The sequence below is a fragment of the Triturus cristatus genome, chromosome 4_2 (assembly GCF_964204655.1).
Source record: "Triturus cristatus chromosome 4_2, aTriCri1.1, whole genome shotgun sequence".
NCBI lineage: Eukaryota > Metazoa > Chordata > Amphibia > Caudata > Salamandridae > Triturus > Triturus cristatus.
In genome coordinates, this window is record NC_140586.1 from 619877245 (window position 1) to 619900975 (window position 23731).

The 23731-nt window shown below is 47.4% G+C and overlaps 1 protein-coding gene across 1 annotated transcript in view; it reads left to right on the plus strand.

The window, feature by feature from the left end:
• ANKRD13C (ankyrin repeat domain 13C) overlaps positions 1–23731 on the plus strand; it is a 388883-nt gene that overhangs the window by 266073 nt on the left and 99079 nt on the right. Inside the window, exons 10-11 of the mRNA XM_085602287.1 lie at positions 3969–4048; positions 22385–22483. Coding sequence (XP_085458413.1) covers positions 3969–4048; positions 22385–22483 — 179 coding nt within the window. The remainder of the gene's footprint in view (positions 1–3968; positions 4049–22384; positions 22484–23731) is intronic.

The following is a 23731-nucleotide window of genomic DNA, read 5'->3' on the forward strand; positions in this document are numbered from 1 at the left end:
AGGGGTCTACTCCCTGTACTTTCTAATTCCAAAGACAGACGAGACCCTACGACCTATCTTAGATCTCAGACTTCTCAACACCTACATTCACTCAGACCATTTTCACATGGTAACCCTTCAACAGGTTCTTCCACTTCTCTCCCAGAACGATTTTCTCACCACTCTGGATTTGAAAGACGCGTACTTTCACATCCCAGTACACCAGTCTCACAGAAAGTACCTCAGGTTTGTGGTAGACGGACAACACTACCAGTTCAAGGTGCTCCCGTTCGGGGTAACAACAGCACCAAGGGTTTTCACCAAGTGCCTGGCAGTAGTGGCTGCACACCTCAGAAGACAGCACATTCTCGTCTTCCCTTATCTGGACGATTGGCTGATAAAAGCCACGTCCTACCAACAATGTGTGCGACATACAGCCGCTACAGTCCAACTACTTCACCAGCTAGGTTTCACGGTGAACCATCAAAAATCCCACCTGGTACCATCACACACAAAACAGTATCTCGGCGCCACCATAGACACCTCAAAAGCCATAGCCTATCCCAATCCTGCCAGGATTGCAAAGATACAAGCGCTGCGTCAAAAATTCCTATGTCAACACTCTCTCCCAGCAAGAGTGTTTATGCAGCTCATAGGGATGATGGCCTCTTGCATCTTCATAGTGCCGCATGCAAGACTCCAAATGCGTCCACTCCAAGAGTGCTTGGCGCACCAGTGGAACCAGGCCCAGGGACAACTGACAGATCTGGTGTTGGTAGACGGTCACACCCATCGCTCTCTGCAGTGGTGGAACACCACAAACCTGTCCAAAGGTCGACCGTTCCTGGACCCGGTCCCACAAATAATCCTAACAGCAGATGCATCGCTCTCCGGCTGGGGAGCTCATCTGTTACATCTAACAGCACAGGGCACATGGACGCCGCAACAGAAGTTACTCCACATCAACCATCTGGAGTTACTGGCGATCTTCCTCGCCCTAAAATCCTTCCAAGCGCAGATTTCAGGCAAAGCAGTCCTCATTCGCACAGACAACATGACTGCCATGTACTACATTCAAAAGCAGGGGGGCACACACTCTCCACAGCTCTGTTAGCACAGAGTATATGGAGATGGGCAATTCCACAAAAGATTTTTCTCCTAGCCCGACACGTCCCAGGAGTACAAAACACCGTGGCAGATCTGCTGAGCAGGCAGAAACAGCAGATCCACGAGTGGGAACTTCACCCACATGTTCTTCACCCGTACTTTCAGAAGTGGGGGCATCCACACATAGACCTATTCGCCACCCACGAAAACAAAAAATGCCCAAGCTTCGCCGCCAGATATCCACACCCATTGTCCGATGGCAATGCGATATGGATGAACTGGTCAAACAAATTTGCATACGCTTTTCCACCTCTCCCACTAATTCCATTAGTGGTGCGAAAGCTACAGCAGCATTCCCTAACTCTGATCGTGGTAGCTCCAACATAGGCCAGACAACCGTGGTACACCACACTGCTGGAACTCTCAGTAGTACCACATCAAAAGCTACGCCTCTCGCCATGCCTCCTAACCCAGAACCATGGAGCGATCAGGCACCCGGACCCAGCTCAACTCAACCTTGCGATCTGGCTCCTGAGGTCCTAGAATTTGGATACCTTAACCTTCCCCCTGATTGCATGAACATCATCAGGGAAGCTAGACGCCCTACTACTAGGACGTGCTATGCAGCAAAGTGGAAACGTTTTGTTGTTTACTGCCACAACAATACAATCAATCCTTTAAATGTATCCATACAGCACATTATATGTCATCTACTCCATTTACAAAGGTGTAACCTAGCATATACTTCCATTCGCTTACACCTCGCTGCAATTGCTGCCTATTTACAAAATAGTCAGCACCTCTCACTTTTCAAAGTGCCTGCCATCAAGGCCTTTATGGAAGGCCTCAAAAGAGTAATTCCACCCAGAGTGCCACCCTCACCTGTTTGGAACTTGAATATAGTTCTCACATGGTTAATGGGACCCCCTTTCGAACCATTACATAAGTATGAGCTGCAATTTCTCACATGGAAAACAGCTTTTCTAGTGGCCATCACTTCCCTCAGAAGAGTTAGTGAAATACAGGCGCTCACTATACAGGAACCTTTCCTTCAGATGCATCACAACAAGGTTGTACTCCGCACCAATCCCAAATTTCTACCCAAAGTCATTTCTCCATTCCATTTAAACCAGTCGGTAGAATTGCCAGTCTTTTTCTCGCAACCCCAAACTGTTGCGGAAAGAGCCTTACACACACTGGATGTTAAAAGGGCTTTACTTTATTACATCCAGAGAACACAACCTTTCAGAAAAACCAAACAGTTATTGGTTTCCTTCTCCCCACCACACAAAGGCAACCCTATTTCCAAATCAGGGATAGTTAGGTGGATTGTAAAATGCATACAGATTTGCTACCAAAAAGCAAAACTAACGCTATCGGTTCCCCCTAAAGCCCACTCTACAAGGAAGATAGGGGCTTCTATGGCTTTCCTAGGGAACATACCACTAGATGACATCTGCAAAGCAGCGACATGGTCAACAACGCACACCTTCACAAAACATTACTGTGTAGATGTGCAAACCAAGCAACAGGCTAGTGTGGGCCAAGCTGTACTAAAAACACTGTTTCAAACAACTGCAACGGATGCCGGTGGTCGCCGCTAGGGTTGGGTACTGCTATGTAATCTATGCACAGTGTATAATCTGCAGCTCGTATGCCTCGAACGGAATATGCTACTTACCAGTATGCATCTGTTCTTGGCATGTAGAGCTGCAGATCTATACACGCCCACCCGCCTCCCCGGCTACCTGTATCCGTTCCAGTCTTATCTTATTTAGATACAATACACATGGGTTTCTTTACTGTTACTACTACGCTCCATCTTTCCCTGCTGGCGAAAAACAATCTGAGGATGGAGCCGAAGCCCATGCGCAATACGAACCAGAGGAGGAGTCACCAAACTCGTGACTTCCAAAGACTTTCCAAGAGGAAAAACAAACTGCAAACATCCGGGCCCAACACCAGATGGCGATCTATGCACAGTGTATAGATCTGCAGCTCTACATGCCAAGAACAGATGCATACTGGTAAGTAGCATATTCCTTTTCTCCATAGGATAACATTGAACTTTTTTGTGTGAAAAGTGTGGAGTTGTAAAACCTAAAGAAATTCTTTAAAATGGTATGAAGTAACAAAAACGCTTTTACTTACCTGTTTACAGGAAATGTCCCAGTGTAGTATCCAGGTATACTACACTGTGTAAGAAATGTAATCTAAAATAACTTGCATGGTATTTTACTAAAAAGCCCTTTCAAAGTATATCTCTTGTATTTACAAAGCATTGCATTTCTCAGAAACAATACTGTAAGTCAAAACAAAGTGCATTTACAATTACAATCCAAACTGTATTACAACTGTATATTTACTGCAAAGTATTTATCACTTACCTGTACCAGGCTTGCTTGGTTCTAGGAAATAAAATAACTAAAAATATATATTTTTTTATACAAAAACTATTGGTCTGAAGTTCAGTCTTTGAGTGTGTGAATTCATTGACTGAGTGTGTACAACAAATGCTGAACACTGTCCTCTGATAAAGCCGTACTGCTCAACCACACTACCACAAATAGAGAGTGAGGTGCTATCGAACTTTACCTCTGCCTACCTTTGGGGTTCCACTGGACTCTATACACACTCTACCTCATGTTGGTATAGTATATACAGAGTCCGCTTCCTACACATGTTCCCAGTGATTTTTTTTAAATCTATTGTTGCCGGGGAGAAAGGATTATGGCTTGCTGGTCTAGACAATTTAAGAGTCTAAAAGAAATGTTTTTCTTTTGGGTAACTTGTACTTCACATCAGGTCTGGTGTCAAGAGATGCAGTGGATTTGTGTACAGCAAGCTAGTAATATAACTCCTGGTCGCTTTTTCTTTCTCAGCCTGTGCGACGGCAGTCACTTACTCCACCACCTCCCAACACGATTACATGGGAAGAGTACATCGCTGCTGAAAATGGAAAGTAAGTGTCACACTAGTACTCATATTGTTTTTCAGACACACACTATGAAAAATTAAACAGTTCATAAAGCGTGACATTGTGTACCATACATGTATAAATATATTCATATTTAAATTAAATGAGTCAGACTGAGAATAGTGTCCGGAACACTCTTCGTTTTGATTCGAACAGACTATGTCCAAGTGATATATGCATAAAGATTGAAATATTTTTATGTATGGGATAAAAATGCAGGTAATGTAAACAATATATTGCACTTTGGTTAGCAAGCATGCAAGGTGGAAAAATGGTTCAGATAGATTCTTTAGTTCATTGCTACTGTAAAGTGATAAGGCATCTGCATCAAATGTCACCTGCTTGCCTTCAAAATTAAAAGCTTCATTTTAGTTATTTCTATGTGCCCCATTCGCATTGCTCCTGCGTAACACAAAAGTAGTTGGGAGGAGCTGTTCTGGAATCTGCACAGTAGGAGGAATGGAACCTGAAGTATACTAACACAGTTTGAACAAGGGGGATTAGAAGCACGGTGCAAGAGATTTTTTCTTTATCCACTTTTGGACAGAAGTAATATTTTCCATACCTATTTCTTTTCTTGAGGCTAGCCAGTAGCTTATTTGCTACTGTAGTCTTTCCTTGACTGTGTTGTTCTCACTGGTATGTCCAATAACATTTTATTTGGCACTAACCATTACACCATTCTCCATCTGAGAGTCCTGCTCCCAGTACGACTGGAGCCTTCTCTTAATCGATATTACAGAGACCTCCATCCTGGAGCACTAGGTCCATTTAGAGCTTATTGAACCTGAAAATCCTTTACTTTGTTAATTACTCCTCTCTGACTCCACTGGCTGACTGTAAATGTGTCATGTAAACATTTTTGTTCCTTATTTTTTATTTTAGACATACCACGTTAATCAGCGATACTGTGGTTTCGTTGTACATACAATCATAATAGGCAGATCGTGGGGTAGAAAACACCAGTCTGGTTTCCAGGATATCCATGCTGTGTTGGGGCATACCATGACAAGGCACAGTATCGACATTATATTCACAACCCCTGCAAGTTTAAAGCACACACGAAACAATGAGGTTTGGACTACATCTTGAATACTAGTAACAGTTGATGTAAGGACACCGGAGGCACAACATAGGGTAAGCTTCTCCCCCATAAGAGCGATCTCACCCGGGTGTGTCACTTAAGTTCAGACCACTTCCTGTCCCAACCCCACCCTCCCTTTCAGCTTGATCTTCTTCAACTCCATACAATTAAGCTTGGTAAGGCCCCCAAAAATCCCTCGGGCGTCTGCAAATTGGGAGTACTTCACAGTAGGTGTCTGACTGTGTACTGCAGTACACCATGACATTGTGCCATTCTTTAATCGTTGCTATTGGCCATGGGCCCAGCGTATTGCCACCCTACGCCTTGCAAGCAGCAAGCCTGTCCCCACAAGCCGTCGGTCCTCACCCCACACATCTTTATCATACCCCAGCAGTGCCAGTAAAGGCTCCTGATGCAGCGATTCAGATGTAATAGCCTTTAGTTATCAAAATACTTTCTGCCAGAGTTTCTGAATCCCCGAACATTGCCACGCCAGATGTACGAATCCGGCCTCCTATTCCTCACAGCACGCACAGCTGGCTCAATGGCTCAGTCCATATCCGGCAAGTCTGACCGGTGTGTAGTACACCCTATTGATGTATTTAAAATGTATCAATCTGTCTACTGTTTAATAAAACTGTCTTTGTGACTGAACAGCAATATTGCCATTTGTAGTATCTTCATACAAGATAAATTGTTCTCCTGTCACTTCACCATTGTTTAGTTGTGATGTTACCCAAATACCTCTGCCATTCCAAACTTTGCTTTTGTGTGAGCCTGGGCCTACGTCCCTCTTGCGTGTATGCATAGATCCTTGCAACTATATGAAGAGGGGTGGCTGTTCGCAAAAGAGAGGATAGTGCTAACAATTCTGTGTGTTCTATGATATCATCTCCCAGAAGTGCTTGCAATGTGTGCCTGGCTCCATGGTAGTGGAATTGCGTCAACTCCGTGGGTCCGTAGCTTCGATCGAGAACTTGATCCCAACTAAATCCCTAAAGACCTGAGCCGCTCCCGGGAACCATAGACACCAGGACAGCGGTATATGGGACTAGTATAACCACAAGACTGCCTGACGGTCCAGGAGGATTCTGTCAAGAGCAGATCATAACATTCAAGGTGTCAAAGACCTAGTGGTGATGCACCTGTCTCCGGAAGAGTGTTTGTGGTAAAGTAATTGGGGCAGCTGTGTCACGTTCCAACATTAAGTGAGGAAGGTCCTGTGGGCCATGTACCTGATAGTGCGCAAAACTACATTGAGCAGCTCCATAGTAAATTTCAAGATCAGGAGCATTCAGCCCTCCCATATCAAAGGGTAAGGTTAAAGTCTCCCAGCGCATTTCTAGCTGCTTCCCTGCCCAGGCCAACCGGATTATAAGTGTCTTCAACGTGTCAACAACCAAGCGGGGAAGCAGGAGTAGGATATTCGTGAACAGGAATAGAAAGTGGGGGGAGTACCACCATTTTCATGATGGTGACTCGTCCAGTGAGTGAAAGTGGCAATTTAATCAAGCATTCTACTGCTTCATTTAGCTTGTGCACCGCCTTACCGTAGTTGCCTAGCATCACTACCTCTGGGTCTGTGTGTACTTGTATCCTCAAGTAGCAAACTGAGACTGTCATCCACTGCAGTGGATATTTGGATTATACAATCAATCAATCATAACATTTGTAAAGCGCACTACTCACCCGTGAGGGTCTCAAGTCACGGGGGGGTGCTGCTACTGCTCAAATAGCCAGGTTTTGAGTAGCCTCCTGAAGGTGAGTAGGTCCTGGGTCTGCCGTAGGAGGGTGGGGAGGGTGTGCCAGGTTTTGGTGGTGAGGTGGGAGAACGATCTGCCACCGGTGGTCGCTCTTCGGATGCGGGGGGACGGTGGCGAGGTCGGCGGAGCGGAGCTGGCGGTTCGGGGTGTAGAAGGTGAGTCGTCTGTTGAGGTATGCCTGTCCGGTGTTGAGTGCTTTGTGTGCGTGGGTGAGGAGCTTGAAGGTGATCCTCTTGTTGACGGGAAGCCAGTGCATGTCTTTCAGGTGGGGTGTAATGTGGCTGCGGCGAGGGATGTTGATGATCAAGCGTGCGGAGGAGTTACGTATGCCTTGTAGTCGTTTCAGGAGTTTGGCTGAGGCTCCTGCGTAGAGGGCATTACCGTTGTCTAGCCTGCTGCTGACGAGGGCCTGGGTGACTCTTCTTCTTTCGGTGGGGATCCACCTGTAGATCTTGCGGAGGGTGTTGAAGCAGGAGGACGAGACGGCGTTGACTTGCTTGGTCATGGAGTGTGTGTTGAGGACGAATCCTAGGTTGCGTGCGTGGTGGTTGGGTGTTGTTGCTGCTCCCAGTGCGTTCGGCCACCAGGAGTCGTCCCACGCTGAGGGTGGTGGAGCCGAGGATGAGGACTTCCGTGTTGTTGAAGTTAAGCTTCAGACAGCTGTTCTTCATCCACTCGGCGATGGCTTTCATTCCTTCGTGAAGGTTGGTTTTGGCGGTGAGGGGGTCCTTGGTGAGGGAGAGGATCAGCTGGGTGTCGTCTGCGTTGGAGATGATGTTGAGGTCGTGCAGTCGGCGACGTGAGCGAGTGGTGCCATGTAGCTGTTGAACAATGTTAGGCTGAGGGATGATCCTTGGGGTACGCCGCAGATGATCTCGGTGGCTACGGATCGGAAAGGGGGAGGCGGACGCTCTGGGTTCTGCCGGAGAGGAAAGAGGTGGTCCAGTCCAGTGCTTTGTCTCGGATCCCTGCGTTGTGGAAGCATGTGCGTAGGGTGCGGTGGCAGACAGTGTCGAAGGCGGCTGACCGGTCCAGGAGGATGAGGGCCGCGGTTTTGCCGTTGGCTAGCAGGGTCCTGATGTCACCGGTGGCGGCGATGAGGGCAGTTTCGGTGCTGTGGTTGCTGCGGAACCCGGACTGGAACGGATCCAGGATGCTGTTCTCCTCGAGGTAACGGGTCAGTTGTCTGTTGACAGTCTTCTCGATGACCTTCGCTGGGAACGGGAGCAGGGAGATGGGTCGGAAGTTCCTGAGGTCCTTGGGATCAGCCTTGGGTCTTTTTAGTATGGCGTTGATCTCAGTGTGCTTCTAGCTTTCCGGGAAGGTCGCTGTCTCGAAGGAGATGTTGATAGTCTTGCAGAGATGGGGTGCGATGGTGGCGCTGGCTTTGTTGAAGATGTTGTGTGGGCATGGGTCTGACGGAGAGCCGGAGTGGATGGTGTTTATGATTTTGATGGTGTCGTCGTCGTTTATGTTGGTCCAGGTGAGTAGGGGATTTGTGAGGATGGTGGCCGTGAGGTCGGAGGTCTCGTTGATTGTCGGGGTGGTCAGGGTGCTGAAGCGGTCGTGGATGTCTGCGATCTTGCGATGGAAGAAGGTGGCGAGGGTGTCACAGGTCTTGCGAAGGTGCGATGTCGTTGGTGTTGGAGCTAGGGTTGGAGAGCTCCTTCACGATGTTGAAGAGCTCTTTGCTGTTGTGTGCGTTGTTGTCTAGGCGGTCTTTGAAGGAGGCCCTTTTGGCGGATCTGATGAGGTGATGGTGTCTGCGGATGGCGTTCTTGTGGGCTGCGTAGCTGGTCGGTGTCGGTTCACGGAGCCATTTCTTCTCTAGTTTTCGGCAGGTTTGCTAGGAGGCCTGGAGGTGGCTTTCTTGTTGGTGTCTGTTGGAGGGTTTCTTGAGCGGGGCGAGGGTGTTGGCACAGTCGTCGATCCACTGTCTGAGGTTGCGGGCGGCGGTGGTGGTGGGGTCGACTGGTGGGCTTCGAGCGAGGGTGGTGTTTAGCTGGTCTTCGGTGACTTTGCTCCAGCATCGGCGAGGGATCTGTTGAGTGCGGTGGTTCATGGTGGGTTTTCGGAAGGTGAAGTGGATGCAGCGATGGTCAGTCCAGTGGAGTTCAGTGGTGTGGCTGAAGGAGACATGAGAGCTTGCGGAGAAGATGGGGTCAAGCGAGTGGCGGCAGAGTGGGTGGGTGTTGTGACGAGCTGTCTGAGTCCGAGGTTGTCAATCAAGGTGGTGGAGTTGGTGGTGGTGTTCTCGAGGTGAAAGTTCAGGTCCCCAAGGAGGATGTAGTCTGTGGAGGCGATGGCGTGCGTACTGACTGTCGGCGATGGCGTCGCTTAACTGTGGCCGTGGTCCGGGGGGGTCTGTAGATGAGGGTTCCTCTGAGGGAGGTCTCCGTCAGGAAGACTACGTCTGGGGAGGTGGAGTCGAGTAAGTCCCATAGTTCAGTGGAGTGGTTCCTGGCGGAGTGGGTGTTGAATAAAATGCATCTGAGGTGGTTACGTCCTTTCTCGGTGGATGGTTTGGTGGCTCGGAGGCTGGTGAAGCTGCAGCTCCGGCAGGAGAAGAGACCTTGGGTGCGCTTCGTGGCGGCCAGGAAGCAGGTGTGTGATCGTCCGGAGTTGAGTGCGTGGAGGGAGCTGGCATCGTAGCGGAGACTGGCGTTGTGGCGTTCACGGGGGCCAGGGGTTCTGCGCTGGGCGCGGACGAGCACAGGCGGGCTTGCCTTAGGGGTGCCTTCGGCCAGGGTGGCCAGGGTAAGTCCCAGTTTATTCATAGCCCAGAATTCCCCCCGAACAGGATTACCTCAAGCAGCACTGGAGTCTGTTTATGTTCTGGGTCACGGAAATACAGTAGTGTGTCGTCCACATACGCCTAGATAATTGCATTGAAATGAGGGAACTATAGGTAACTGTGCGCATGGTACTCCCGAAGCGCACAGTCCAAGAGCTCTGATGCTAAGGCTTGTAGCAATGGTGACCAGAGATACCCCGACTGGTACCCCTGGTAATACCAATAGGTGCCGTGACTGTATATTTGACCCGGTTACGGCTCCATGAAGAGCACATTGACAAGCTGCAGGATCGTGTACCCCACCCCTATCCTTTCCAGCACCGCTCACTTGAATCTCCATTCTACAGAGTTGCACTAAGCTGGCTCTGTATATGATTTTGCCTCGAGGTGGTAAAACCGCGCACAGAGTCTTGGGGTTCCCCAAAAGTGTGCAGGGCTCAATGTAAAACCCGAAGTGCTCTATTAGTGGTAGTGTGGGTGAGCAGCCTTAGGCCTAACGCAGAGGAGATAGAAACTGGCAAATCACTTTGCTGCCACAGTGGGTTAATTGCATGAGGGGATTTGGGTTGGCGATGGCACTGGAGTCCTTGGGCGCAAACTGACGCTGGCTCTGGCTCAGATATAAGCAAGGGGAAAACAGAAAAAAAAACATGCCTCACATTTGAAGCCTAGAGACTGTCAAAGCTGCGCAGGATACATAAAGACTCCGCTCAGGAAACTGAAATGCAGGGTGCATCAGCCCTTGAATTAACGTTGCAAGCCATGCAGCAAAGTCTTCGCTCTATAGATGGCAAAATAGATTCTAAACCTGCGAATGGATGTTATCTCTGCTGAATTGGATAAGCGATCGTCCAGAATTATGGAAGTGGAGCAAAGGATCTCTGCAGTGGAAGACGTGATACTGTGACCAGAAAGTGCACACGTGCACAGACAATGAGAAAATCTTAGCAATCATACAAGCAAAAAATAAAAACTTGGAAGCACACTCGAGGCGCAATAATCTGCATATCGCAGGCATTCCAGAATCAGAAAAAACAGGGAGAATGGAGATTTTCGAGGAACAGATGCTCACCATGTTCTTTGGCCAAGAGAACATGTCAAACATAGTAGTAGTTCATCGTGCCCATAGAGCACTGACCGCGCAACCTCTGCCAGGGGCTACCCTGTGCCCCATTATCGCCAAATTACTCCATTATCGCTGCCGGAACACGGTGCTTGTCCTATCGCCTGAGAAGAAAGATCTCAATTATCAGGGGTTTCAGGTATCCTTTTTCACCAGACTTCACTGCGGCTGTCCAGGCAGCGAGGAGAGAATACCTACCCATAAACTTCAACTTTATAAGGATAATATACTGTATGCCATGTTATGTCCCGCATGCCTATGCATTGATTATGAATCTGCGCATCCCCGAAGGCAGCCATATATTTCCTCAAGTCAATCGCACACAGGAAGTGATGAACAAGACTAGGCCTCCATCTCCTGAAACTACCAACCATAACTGGCAAACTAATATCCCCGGCCACCTCGCACATTTAGAGGGATAATGGGACTCTGGCAGCCCTTGCGAGGGTGTACCCCGACTGATCTGATAAGTATACTGACTGTATTGAAATTGTTGGTATTGTTGATAGCAAGTTGTCTGAGTTTATTTAGGATTGTGTCTGGGGCATGATTGGGATGCTGAAGTGGGTGGGAGTGGATTGGGCGAAAGTTGTGTTTTCCACAGACATTGCAGACATATACATGATCACATTGCAAACTGCTCAAATCCCATCCATGAATCTAGATGGTTAACAACGGATCCTGTTACATCTCTTTTAACATGGAATAGAAGACCCCAGGAAAATAAGACCGCTAATAGCCTACGTCAATCGAGACCATATTCAAATCTGGATCCTCCAAGAAACACACATGACGAAGGGCACAGAGGTGAAGGTGGGCACACATGGGCAGAGATTAGACTGGCCTCCTCGTTCTCCACGTACGGTAGAGGACTACTAACTCTAATTTAAAAAGGCACACCATTTGTGGTTACACATCCGATTACAGATGACCAACGTCAATATGCTATACTTCAAGGCAGTTTATACGGCAGGTCACTCACAATCGTAAATGTTTACGGTCTGAATGTAGATGACCCTGCATTTTACGTAGGCAGTTGGAATGTGCTGCGCTCTTTCGCAAGGTCCGAAATAATATCAGGTGGGGACCTAAGAACACATCTTGAGCCTAGTAAAGACAAATCGACTCTGCACGGCAGACAGAGCATCATTCGACCTGAATTATAAGAGAGGGGCTGGAGAAATTAGATATGGTGGATGTATAGGGAATCCGAAGCCCAGAACGGTTAAAGAGTACTATCACTTCATCAGTCTGTGGCACCTGGTCCCGCTTTGATTACTGGTTAGCGACAGTGAGGGCAAATGCCTGGGTGACAGGTGTGACATCTGGCAAGAACCCTTTCTGATCACAACCTGGTGACACTTGATATTAAGTTGCCATCATGTACACCTCAGCAATTTACATGGAGGTTTAGGGCGGACGCTTTATTGGACCCGTGTATAAGAACACGATTTGTCAAGCCATTGTCGATTACTTTGACATGGGGCTCAGTAAGCAAAGCAAGCACAATATGAGAGGCAATTAAGACCACATATCTGACCTATGTATTAGCACGAGTGCTGGAATATTGAGATATCTGTAGGAAACTAAAAAGCATAGAAGACACCATAAGCTCTTAAAATAGTTACGAATCCAAGCCATGTCCAAACACCCTGGCTGCTTTAAGAGAACAAGTAACTGAATATAATGCCGTGGCGCAAAGGGAAAGTGCAGTATATGGCCTGTTGACACATCAGGAACGTTCTCATAGGGAGGGAGACCTGGCCATAACCAATCCTCTAGAATAACCTCAGGTAAGATGCAGCATCCCATAGTTAAGATTACTGACCGAGATGGAGTCTATCATTAGGACTCATCTGGGATATTGGCACAGTTTAAACAATTTTATGAGGGACTTTATGGCTCCCCGGAGCTGACCATTATAGAGATCTTGAATGCTTATCCATTGGACATAGGGCACCCGTGGTTGTCGAATGGACAGAAGAAATATCTTATTCAACCTTTTGAAGAACCAAATACGAGAGACCATATGCTCCTTGCCAAATAGAAAAGCACGAGGTCCAGACAGACTAATTAGCAAATTCTACGAAGAATTTACCGATCTATTAGCACCACATGTATTAGAGATGTTTAAATAAAGAGGCCTTTGTTAAGGGTATTCTTCCTCCCATACTTTGTGAGGCCTTAATAATTGCCCGAACAAAACCAGACAAACCACTGACACACTGGGAGTCATATCGTCTTCTATCCCTCATTAATATAGATGCAAATATCCTACAGAGAATATTAGCGACTAGATTACAACCCTTATTGACGACCATGTTCCTCCCGGACCAACCAGGTTCATACTGACTAGGTCCACTATGCATAATTTGCATACAATGCACTCTATCTCTATCTTAGAGGCCACTAAGGCATTTGATTTCATTGAATGGAACTATGTTCCAGATAATACAACGAATTGGACTTCCTGAGGATTTTCGACGGTGGATAGGTCTGCTGTATACCTCCCCAGACGTGAGGGTGCGCATTGATGAGCATACATCAGAGACACTATCTATGCATAGGAGTACCAGGCAGGGATTCCCCCTGTCCCCCTTTTTTGTTTTCATTAATTCTGGAACCGATGGCATGTGTCATACGACAAAGGCATGGGGACGTCCACGCTGCGCTTTTGACAGAGACCAGTAAATATTTCGCTATATGCGTATGACATGGTCCTGTATGTCAGGGACCCTGTAACCTACCTTACCCCGATTCTACAGGAATATATCCGCTTTGAACAATAATCGGGGCTTAGTATGAACTAATTGAAATCGACGATAGTACCCCTGACACTACCTACCTCACTACACGCACTAGTTTACCTCTTAGATTGGGCCATGGACCTAGTGAAATACTTTGAAATATGGATACAGAGGGTCCAGAGTTGATAATACAGGAAACTTATGGCAGGGCAATTACTAAATTAGACAATCAGATTGCAAGATGGATTAGAATACCACTGTAACTAGCGGACAGGATAGCTCATTAAAACGATAGTTCTCCCACTATTTTATTATTTGTTGATTAATATACCCTTTGTATTTCGTGGCTCCCTTTTTAACAATACACACTCATCTGATGCAGCTAATATGGGCAGGGAAACCACCCCGCATAAGTAATAGCTATGTCCTCCGCACGGAGATGGTTTGTTGAACCAAATCTGTAGTTAGATTGTCTATATGGTATATCCCCACATGTATACACCACATTTAACAGTAGAAGATGGAGATGCCTACCCCACCCCACACCACTCTCATACATGCTACTACTTGCTACCACATAAGAGAAGTGGAAAACCATGCACCGAGAAACACCATACCACTTCCGCTTGGCAGGCTTTGGGTGCGAGAGCTAGAAACTCCAATTATATGCCCTGTCACTCCCCATAGGGCACCACCCAGCCCTATCAGTTACGCAAGAACAGGGAGCACTTACGGTATTAAAACAGGCAGGAATAGATAAGATGAGTGATGTCAGTGGTTAAGAATGACCCCTCTGGATATACAATTTACATTTCATACAGAACAAAACTGCACTATTCACGTTCATATAATATTGACTTAATTTGGCTATGCAGGGAAGGTACCCTTTGTTTCTAGAGGATTCCCCAGTGCTCCATACATTGAAGGTACTTCTTGCTGGCCTCATACGATGTCAGTCACCAACCTATGCAAGACCTCTCTGGAGGAGGATCGGCAAACTCCCATTGGACCCCTCACGCACTGGAATTAAGTGTTAGTCCCTCGGATAATAATGAAGGAATGGAAGTTCTGTTGTGGTTTGACAGTGTTATTAACATCAACTGTAATTTACGTATTATTCATTTTGAATATATACAGTGATTGTATTCTACACTAGCTAGGCTGCACAAGTATGGTCTCAAAGACAATGATTTATTACAACGATGTTTGAGAGAAGAGGCAGATTTTGTACATCTGGCATGGGATTGTGTATTGATAAGTAACAACTGGGAAACTGTGGTTCAAGACCGGAGATCTATGACATGGGAGGAGATAAAATATAACCCAAATGTGTGCTTATTAGGCTTGATTCTGAATTTGAAATGGTGATACCCAAATTTGTAGCAGTAGCGCTATTACTGGCCAAAAGACGGGTAGCAATATACAAGGTGAAAATGTCAGCACCTAAGAACAAGCACTGCATCCAGGACACAGTACACTGTAGGATGAACCTGGAACTTTATGCTGAAGAACTTGCAGCGACCAAAGGAGGTCTGAGGCCTATTTATCGAACATTTGAGTGAAAGTGCTCTTTCTGAACCAGATAATATGCAATAGACACAGTCATGGAATAAGCTGGTAGTTGAGTAATGGAGAAAGATCATGTAAAATGATAATGTATGAACAAAAGAGACGATAAAGGTGTTGCGATTGTATTTGTTAATGCTTTGTGCTGAAAATAATTTTTCAAAAAACAATCTCTCAATTTCCCATCAAGTTAATAGTATCCTTGGCTTTGTCATAGCTAGCACCCACATCTAAGGGATTCGTTTCATATTAGATGTCTAGAGTCTGCCTATATTACATTGACACAGCAAGCATTTCAGATGGATAAATTAGCTGTGTCTTTTCAGAGTGTGGCATCCTCAGAAGAAGACTGTTTCAAAGCAATGAATCATATAATCTATAATAGCATGCACCTACTGAAAACAGACAAGCCAGACATACCAAGATATGTAAAACAATGTTGTGTAGAGCAATGCATGCCTTCACCAAGCATTAATGCTTTGATGCGAATAGCAAATGGAAAACTAGAGTTTGACTGACTTAGTTTCCACATTCCAGGCACATTCCTTGTATTAGTTTACTCTTAAGTTTATGAATCTTTGAGCAATAAATAGTGATGGATAAAATAAAGTTATATCTAACTGGTTCTCCTTATTTGGTAAATTGCTTTCACATGCATTTAAAGCTACCCCAATAAGTAAAAGATGCTTCTGTGAACAAGGTTTAGGCCTCAGTCCAGTACACAGAAAATGTGACCGTAAACCTAAAATTTAAACAAAAGATGTTCCACTGTAGTGTAACTGTTACATTAGTCACTGTGGATTTTCAACTCAAAATATGGATTATTAGAAGTCTTAATAATCCATGAACCACAGTTAAAGGTAAGCAATTTACGGTGTACTCACATAACTGAATCTAGTACTCTTAAGTGGTTCATCCTTCTCCAGTCCCAGAACTCATCCACTATTTTGTCTGTCTAATTAAAAAACACCTCTAGTGAGTAGTAATATGAATGAAAGAACCTAAGGTTAGAAAAGTTAAGCTGTTATGTGAAGAAAGTGGCAAAAGATGGCGCACGTCGGAGCAGCCCCCCGGGTGGTTGCTGGCGCCTGGAGCTCCTCCCGGTGGGGGTTACCCAGAGAACAGCGGGGCATCTGAGTGATTTGATTCTGGCAGAAACTATTGCGGGGGCCAGCGGGCGCAGAGAGTACCTCCTAGATCGGGAAAGGCATTGACTGGGACACTATAGGGAGCCTTGTGTACTCTCATCCACCCAGCAGCACAGGGAGTGGGTCGGAGCCGCTACAATGGTCTGCGCCTCGGTGGACAGCAGTTGAGCAGCGGTGCTGTGGAGGAGGCGGTGGCGCCAAGAAGCAGGGCAGCGATCCACGGAGAGATGGCAGCGCCGCCGTTTCAGGAGCTGCTAACAGCCCACGAGCTACAGTGATACGGCGCAGGTCAGAAGCAGGGCGCGAACGGCAGGAGTTAGCTTCTCTGTTCTTTAGGGCCTGAGTGAGCTGTTCTGACTAGAAATGTTCTCAAAACCGGATGCGGAAGACCTCTAGCCCGTGGAGCACATAGGAGGAGAGTGGCACCTACCGGAGTAGTGAGAAGGGGAGGCCTGGCATGAAGCTTTTTTGACCACAATATAGCGTCTGGCCTGACTTGGAGAAGCACATAGGGGTCTAGTACGCAGAGCTCTGCTGACGGAAACTTCGCTGGGCGCACACACCGTTCTATCGACACTATTACCTAGTGTGCCGGCTAAGACCGGAGGGTACAGCTGCACGAAGGGCGCGACATGGCGGCGGCGAGGGCTCGTAAAGAGAAGTCGCTAAAGGAGCTCCTCATGAAGCAATCTGGTCAATCCTCGACTCGGGGAGAAGGGAGCCAGTCAAATGGAGGCCGATGACTCCCCAGCCACCAAAGCCTAAAGAGGATATCCAAGAGCTTAGGTCCCAACTTGCTGCAGATCTAAAAGAGGTCTGACGTGACGTAGATGACATAGGTGAGAGGGTGGCGACCCTCGAGGAGCATGACGTTAGCAGAGAAGAAGAGCTCCATCACTTGCAGCAAGACATGTTGCGCCTCCACGAACAGAACATTGATCTCCAGGCCCATGCAGAGGACCTGGAGAACCGTTCCAGGTGGAATAACGTGAGTATCAGGGCAGTTCCATGGAAGGAGGAGGGCAACGATATCGGAGCTTATGTCAGTGCCTTATTTCAGCAGATCCTCGTGGAAGAAGAGGGATCGGCCATTCAAATGGGCCGGGTCTATCATGTGGACCTCCCCCGCGGTAACAAAGCCTCCTCCTGATATACTTGTGTGTGTGCACAACTTTCAATTGAAAGAGCACATCATTCTGAAGGCACGTGAGGCGCAGCCCGTACATTTCTGCGGCCACCAACCAGCTATATTCCAAGACCTAGCGGCCTCCACACTGGTTAAACGAAGAGCGTTCAAGCCTGTGACCAATTACCTCAGCGAGAAGAATATTCCTTATTCTTGTGGCCTACCATTCCGCCTAATTTGTAAACATCAAGGAAAACTCCTACAAATCAGGTCAGAGGAGGAAGCACTGGGGACCCTGGGCATCGATAATACCTAGTCAGCGGAGGGCGTTGACCGGTCCGGCCCTCAGCGTGTTCGCCGCACATCTGGATGGCAACAAGTGGGTAAGGTATCACCGGTTCAGAAGCCTGACCAGGCCACGAGAGAGAGGCGGTGCTTTCCTCCCTGTTGCAGAGTGCCCCACCACCCTGTGACAATATTAGCTGATGGCCCAGGGGTGTGCTCATTGAGGGGCGCCATAGGTACGGAAAGGAATGCTCGGTGGCCTGTCCATCCCCTGGCATTAAAGTGGATACTAGATTACCTCTACAGACTGGTCATCAGTCGCCGTCACGATCCCCTAGACTTTCACTACTACGACAAACTTTGGTCATGCTTTTCTTGTTGGCTTTTTCCTTTTCGGTTTTGTGCTGTTTGCTATTATCTGGGGTTGGGGTCTGTTTGGGGTTCATTTGGGGGTCAACGCATCAGTTCCCATGTCGGATGGCGCGCTACAGGCCCCTTCTGGAGTTCGCTTGTCGATCAGATGGTGGCTGACACTTTGCATAGTATCTTTCTGGTTGTCCAATGGGTCTGGATCTGAAGATAGTTTGAATGTTCGTGGGTTGATCAATCCAGTGAAGCGCCCTGCAGTCCTCTCCCTCCTGGAAAATTCTGATAGCGACATATGCCTACTCCAGGAGACCCACCTGCTTTCCAAAGATACTGTGCGCATGCGAAACAAGCGATTCCCACAGCAATTTTGGTCCACAGAACCGTCCAAAAAGAATGGGGTGGCTATCTTAGTGGGTGCGCGCTGCCCGTGCAAAGTACTGTCGACTGTGACAGAAATAAAGGGTCGGCTGTTGGCCTTCAGGGTGCAATGGGCGGAGTCACACCTTACGTTAGGGTCTCTATACTCCCCTAATGAGAAGCAAGAACCCTTTCTGCTCTCGACCTTGACAAAGGTACTCCCTTCCCCAGATGCGGCGATACTGGTTGAGGGTGATTTAAATCTTGTAATGGATGCGGAGCTTGATAGGTCAGGGCAACAGTCGCACCAAGCCGGGGCTCTCTACTTGGGTGAGAAGGGGTGGCTGGAAGACAGTGGATTGCATGATGTGTGGCGGACTCAGCACCCAGGCGAACGCGATTATACGGATTTCTCTGCTGCCCATAAAACGTATGCAAGCCTTGATCATTTCCTAGCATCTACTTCACTCATGGCTTGCCTGCACTCCTCGGAGATTGCTCCGCGCTCGCTCTGACCATGCCCTTTTTCCGTCCTATTGCCCATGAACCATACGTGAATGAGGAGGTGGTTAAACGTGTGCGTGATACTATAGTGCAGTATTTTCAGGTGAATGACGTGTGGTCCACTTCTCTTTCGGCGGTGTGGGAGGCTTTGAAGCTGGTGACGCGAGGAGAGTTAATCATGATAGCGGCAACATACAATACCATGCGCAGGGATAAGCGCGCGGAGTTGGAGAGGGAGGTGGGTGAGCTTGAGGCGATTCACAAGCGTACCGGGGCCCTGCAAGTGTGGCGAGAATTCGAAAATCGCAGACGAATGCTAAAACATTTAGATGTGGATAGGGCGGAACACGCCCTCTTACGGTTGCGTCACAAATTTTACCTTAGCAGTGATAAGTGCGAGAAGATGTTGGCCCACAGGTTGCGAGTTAAGACGCAGGTGGCCTTAGTCTGTGCGGGATCACTCTGGTACAGAACAGTCCGCAGACGATCGTATTGTTGAAGTCTTACGTAGTTTTTATCAACTTCTTTACACGGAGCAAAATCCACCTCCGCATGATCCAACAGCGTATTTAGATACTTATGATATAACGCCTCTCCCCAACTCCGTTTCCAAAGACCTAGACTTTGCAATCCGCATAGAGTAAGTGATATCTGCCATCTCTAGACCGAAAGTAGCCAAATCACCGGGTCCGGACGGATTCTCGGCCTCCTATTACAAAACGTTTTGTGTGGAGTTGGCTCCCTTTTTAACCCGGCTGTTTAACTCTTTTCTTCATACGGGAGCGGTAACACCCTTGATGTCTGAAGCAGCGATCTCAGTCATTCTGAAGGCAGGGAAGGATGCGCCCGCATGTGGGTCCTACCGACCCATTTAGCTTCTTAACGTCGATGCAAAGCTATTTGCGGGCATTTTAGCGTCGCGCCTTAACCCCCTCATGGCTGACATGGTGGATCCGGATCAGTCGGGTTTCATCCCGTCTAGACAGGGGGGGAGACCATTCCAAAAGATTGTTGCACCTCATCGATAGTATACACCGTTTACGGAAATCAGCCTTCCTCTTGTCAATGGACGCTGAAAAGGCCTTTGACTGCGTAAACTGGGATTATTTGTTCGCAGTATTGCGCGTCTATGGGCTCGGTGCCAACTTCCTGCGTTGGGTACAGTGCTTATATTGCGCTCCCAAGGCGTTCGTACGGGTTAATGGTTGCAGGTCGGCCCCCTTTTCTATCGCCCGGGGAACACGGCAGGGTTGCCCTCTATCTCCGCTTTTATTTGCGCTCTATATGGAGCCTTTTGCTCAGCGGATTCGGGCAAATCCTGCTGTAGTTGACCTCAAGTTCGGAGCGGACGTGCATAAACATAGTTTGTATGCAGACATTGTGATCATCTCTCTTACTCTTACCCAGCCCCAGCTGACCCTGCAAGCTTTACTCAACGAACTTGCGGCTTTTGGGGAAGAATCGGGATTTAAAGTCAATGTCGCGAAATCGCAGATCCTGAACCTTTCCGTTCCCTTCGAGGAAGTGGAGGCCTCGCAGCGGGACTTCACATTCCAATGGATGCACACGGACATAACATACCTAGGATTCAGGATCAAACTGACCATTGCTAGGACGGTGTCACTAAACTATGCTTTGCTGCTGGAACATACAACCAAGGCGATGGATGCCTGGTCGCGTCTCAGATTGGCATGGTTTGGGAGGATAGCGGCGGTGAAGATGACGGTGCTACCTCGTATCTTGTACATTTTTCAGATGCTGCCAATGACACCGCCGCCTGGTACACTTAAGAAATTGCAATCACTCATTACTCTGTTTATATGGGAGGGAAAGCAGCCTCGTCTCTCCCTAACGCAAATGACAACCACTCATAAGTGGCTATTATCAAGCGGCGTGCTTACGATATATAGTGGAATGGAACAGACCTCTGTCCAGCAAACACTGGCATTTCATGGATCAGTCAGTCGCGGGGGTGAACATCTTGCGGAAACTGTGGTTACCCCGCAAGCACAGAGCGTGGGGGCTATAATTCCCTTTGCCCATCTGCGGAAAGACTACGGCCTATTATCCTCGGACGCATTTCCCTACAGCCAGGTTTCTCACTGGGCTGCTAGGCCAGCCAACTATTCCTACATGTCCCGGCCCCTTAGTGTTTGAAAAATGGCTAGTGCACAAAGCGGATGACCGCAGACTTGTATCGGAACTGTATGCCATGCTTATGGCCCACCCTGCGTGTCATCGTACTAAAGCACAGGTGCGTTGGGAGACTGAACTGGGCAGGACCCTACCACCCAAGGAATGGGTGCATGTACTATACAGGGCACATGATACTGCACACAACACAGCGGGGGCAGAATCTGCTTTTAAAGTAGTTACATATTGGTATTACACTCCTGCTCATGTGCACTGCTGGGACAAGAGCAAAACTGATCTCTGCTGGCGGGGATACGGTGCAACGGGAACCCTAGTTCACCTACTATGGCATTGTCCGAAATTGGTACGCTATTGGTCAGCGATCCTTGATGATATTAATGCTGCGTTCCAGATTTCACTGCCTCGCTCTCCAGAATACATGCTGCTAGATCTCTCCCACCCTAAAGCCTTCCTGCTGAAATCCATCAGAGGTAGATTGCACTGACGCTGCTGGCAGCACGGCAGTTCATATTAGCGAGGTGGGGGAGAACAACGACACTGGAGATACTAGATTGGGTACATCGTCTGTGGCAGCTCCTGGCTATGGAGCGCATGTCGCTCAGTGTGGAGGGGAAGGGCAAAGATTTTGCGAAACTGTGGGCCCTTTACTTGCAAATACTCACGAACGACCTGAGAGAGGTGACGTGCCCTAAATATCTGCAGATTCTCAAGCTCCTGCCGCTGTAACCCCTCGGTAACATCCAAACCTCGGCAAGCTGAACATGATTCTTGTACTATGTAATGCCTTTGAAGGAGGTCTTAAAGTGTAAAGTGGAACTGATGCGGAGAAGGAAGGGGGGGTGGGAGGGGAGGTTTGTTCCGGATGTTAATTTGTCTTATTGTTGTAGTGTGGATGTCCTTAAACAGGGAGACTGTGCGGATGCCACATATGATTGCTTCCTACGCGGCCGGCCTCCAGGTTGTTGGCCTGAACGCTGTGTAATTTCACTCATGACACGCTCTGCCGACCTTGAGATGTAGGCAGGAAGCTGTGTATGTTTAACCTGATTCCTGCACAATAAAAATGATTGATTCTAAAACATAAATCATAGGAATATTTTAGAAAATGCTATATGATTTAATTACCAATCCCAGTTGACAATTGAGCAGTTTAATATTTAGGGACGACTAGATACCTTCGCTCTTACATGTCTATACAATGTACAGTATCCGGTTTGTTTTGTATTCTACTATACTATTGTAAATTCAGTCTTGAAAAGAATTAGTATTCATATTTGTGCTTTCATGTTGTCTCTCCTTAGAGCTCCACACTTGGGCAGGGAACTGGTCTGCAAAGAAAGTAAAAAAACATTTAAAGCAACAATCGCCATGAGTCAAGAGTTTCCCCTAGGAATTGAATCGTAAGTCTGTCACCCATATAAATGAGGATTTTTTTAGCAAGTGATTTTTTTATTTGTCTGTTAGTTGTATGATTGTTAGGTGCATTCATCCATAAACGTAAATTCAACTTGAACTTAATGGCATCATATAGCATTAAAACATTTTTCATGTAGCTAATTTACTTGTCCTTATTAAGTTAATAAAATTACAACAAACCCACAAAGCAATTTTACTACAGACATCTTATTTTCAGAAGCAGTGTGAAGAGAAGTAAGAAATGTAAGGCATTCTACTCTGACCGTTTCAATATAGTCATCTGCCTACATGGTCACACTATTGTAGTTCTGGCTGTGAACCACTTTAGTTGCCTGCAGAAGCTCATGTGTACAACAGCCAAAAACACGGAGTAGTTTTGAGTGAAACTCCTTGACAATGATCATTTTGGATCAGCTATCGTCCACCATTGCTTGCTTGAATTAGTTGTCCCATTTAAGTCACGCAGTTTTCCAGTTTGCATTGGGAAGTGCTGTAACTGGGGCTCTTCTCTAAGTAAGACTCCCTAGATCTCAGGTCCAGGTCTATGGGTGTTCAGGTGTGTGCTAGGGTTTGCTGGGGTTCAGAGAATTAATGCAGAAAGGATTGGAGATGGTTGTTGAATTGGGTGGGACGTGGGTAGATGTGTGCACCCTTCAACAGCTTTTTGCTGTCACAGAACTTGCTGATTCTCGAAGTATGTGAGGGAAGGGTTGTGGTCTAGGTACCTACATGTTGAATTGTTTTCTATCATCATATGCTAGTCTGTTCCTTTGGCTAGGTGAGGAGTCTGCCTGTCCCTTTGGCATAGAGGTGGACAAGGAGAGGTGTGGGGATAGTCGTGGTCCTCAGCTGATGGTTAGTTCTCTGGCCTGGAGTGGTCCGCTTGCTTCAGAAGGTGGGTAGGCATGGATGGTGCTGGCATGTGGATCTGGAAATAGTGGGAGGCTATAACAGCAAAGGGTTGGTGGTGGTAGTGGCAGTGTTGGTGGCAGGGTGAGTTGTTCAGTGAAATATTTATCTGGTGGCCCAACAGAGTGCATTTGGGAGGCAAGGTAGGATGAGGATGGGCGGCTAATTGTTGGCTTCTATGCATATGATCTTTTTCAACATAGACTACAGAGAGCAGGTTTGGAGAGGATGATGTGTCTGCAAGGCCCTGGTGGTATGCAGGCTGCATTCAGCTTAGAAGAGTGACCCTATTAGGGCAGGCATCAGTGGACAGGGTCTGCCTT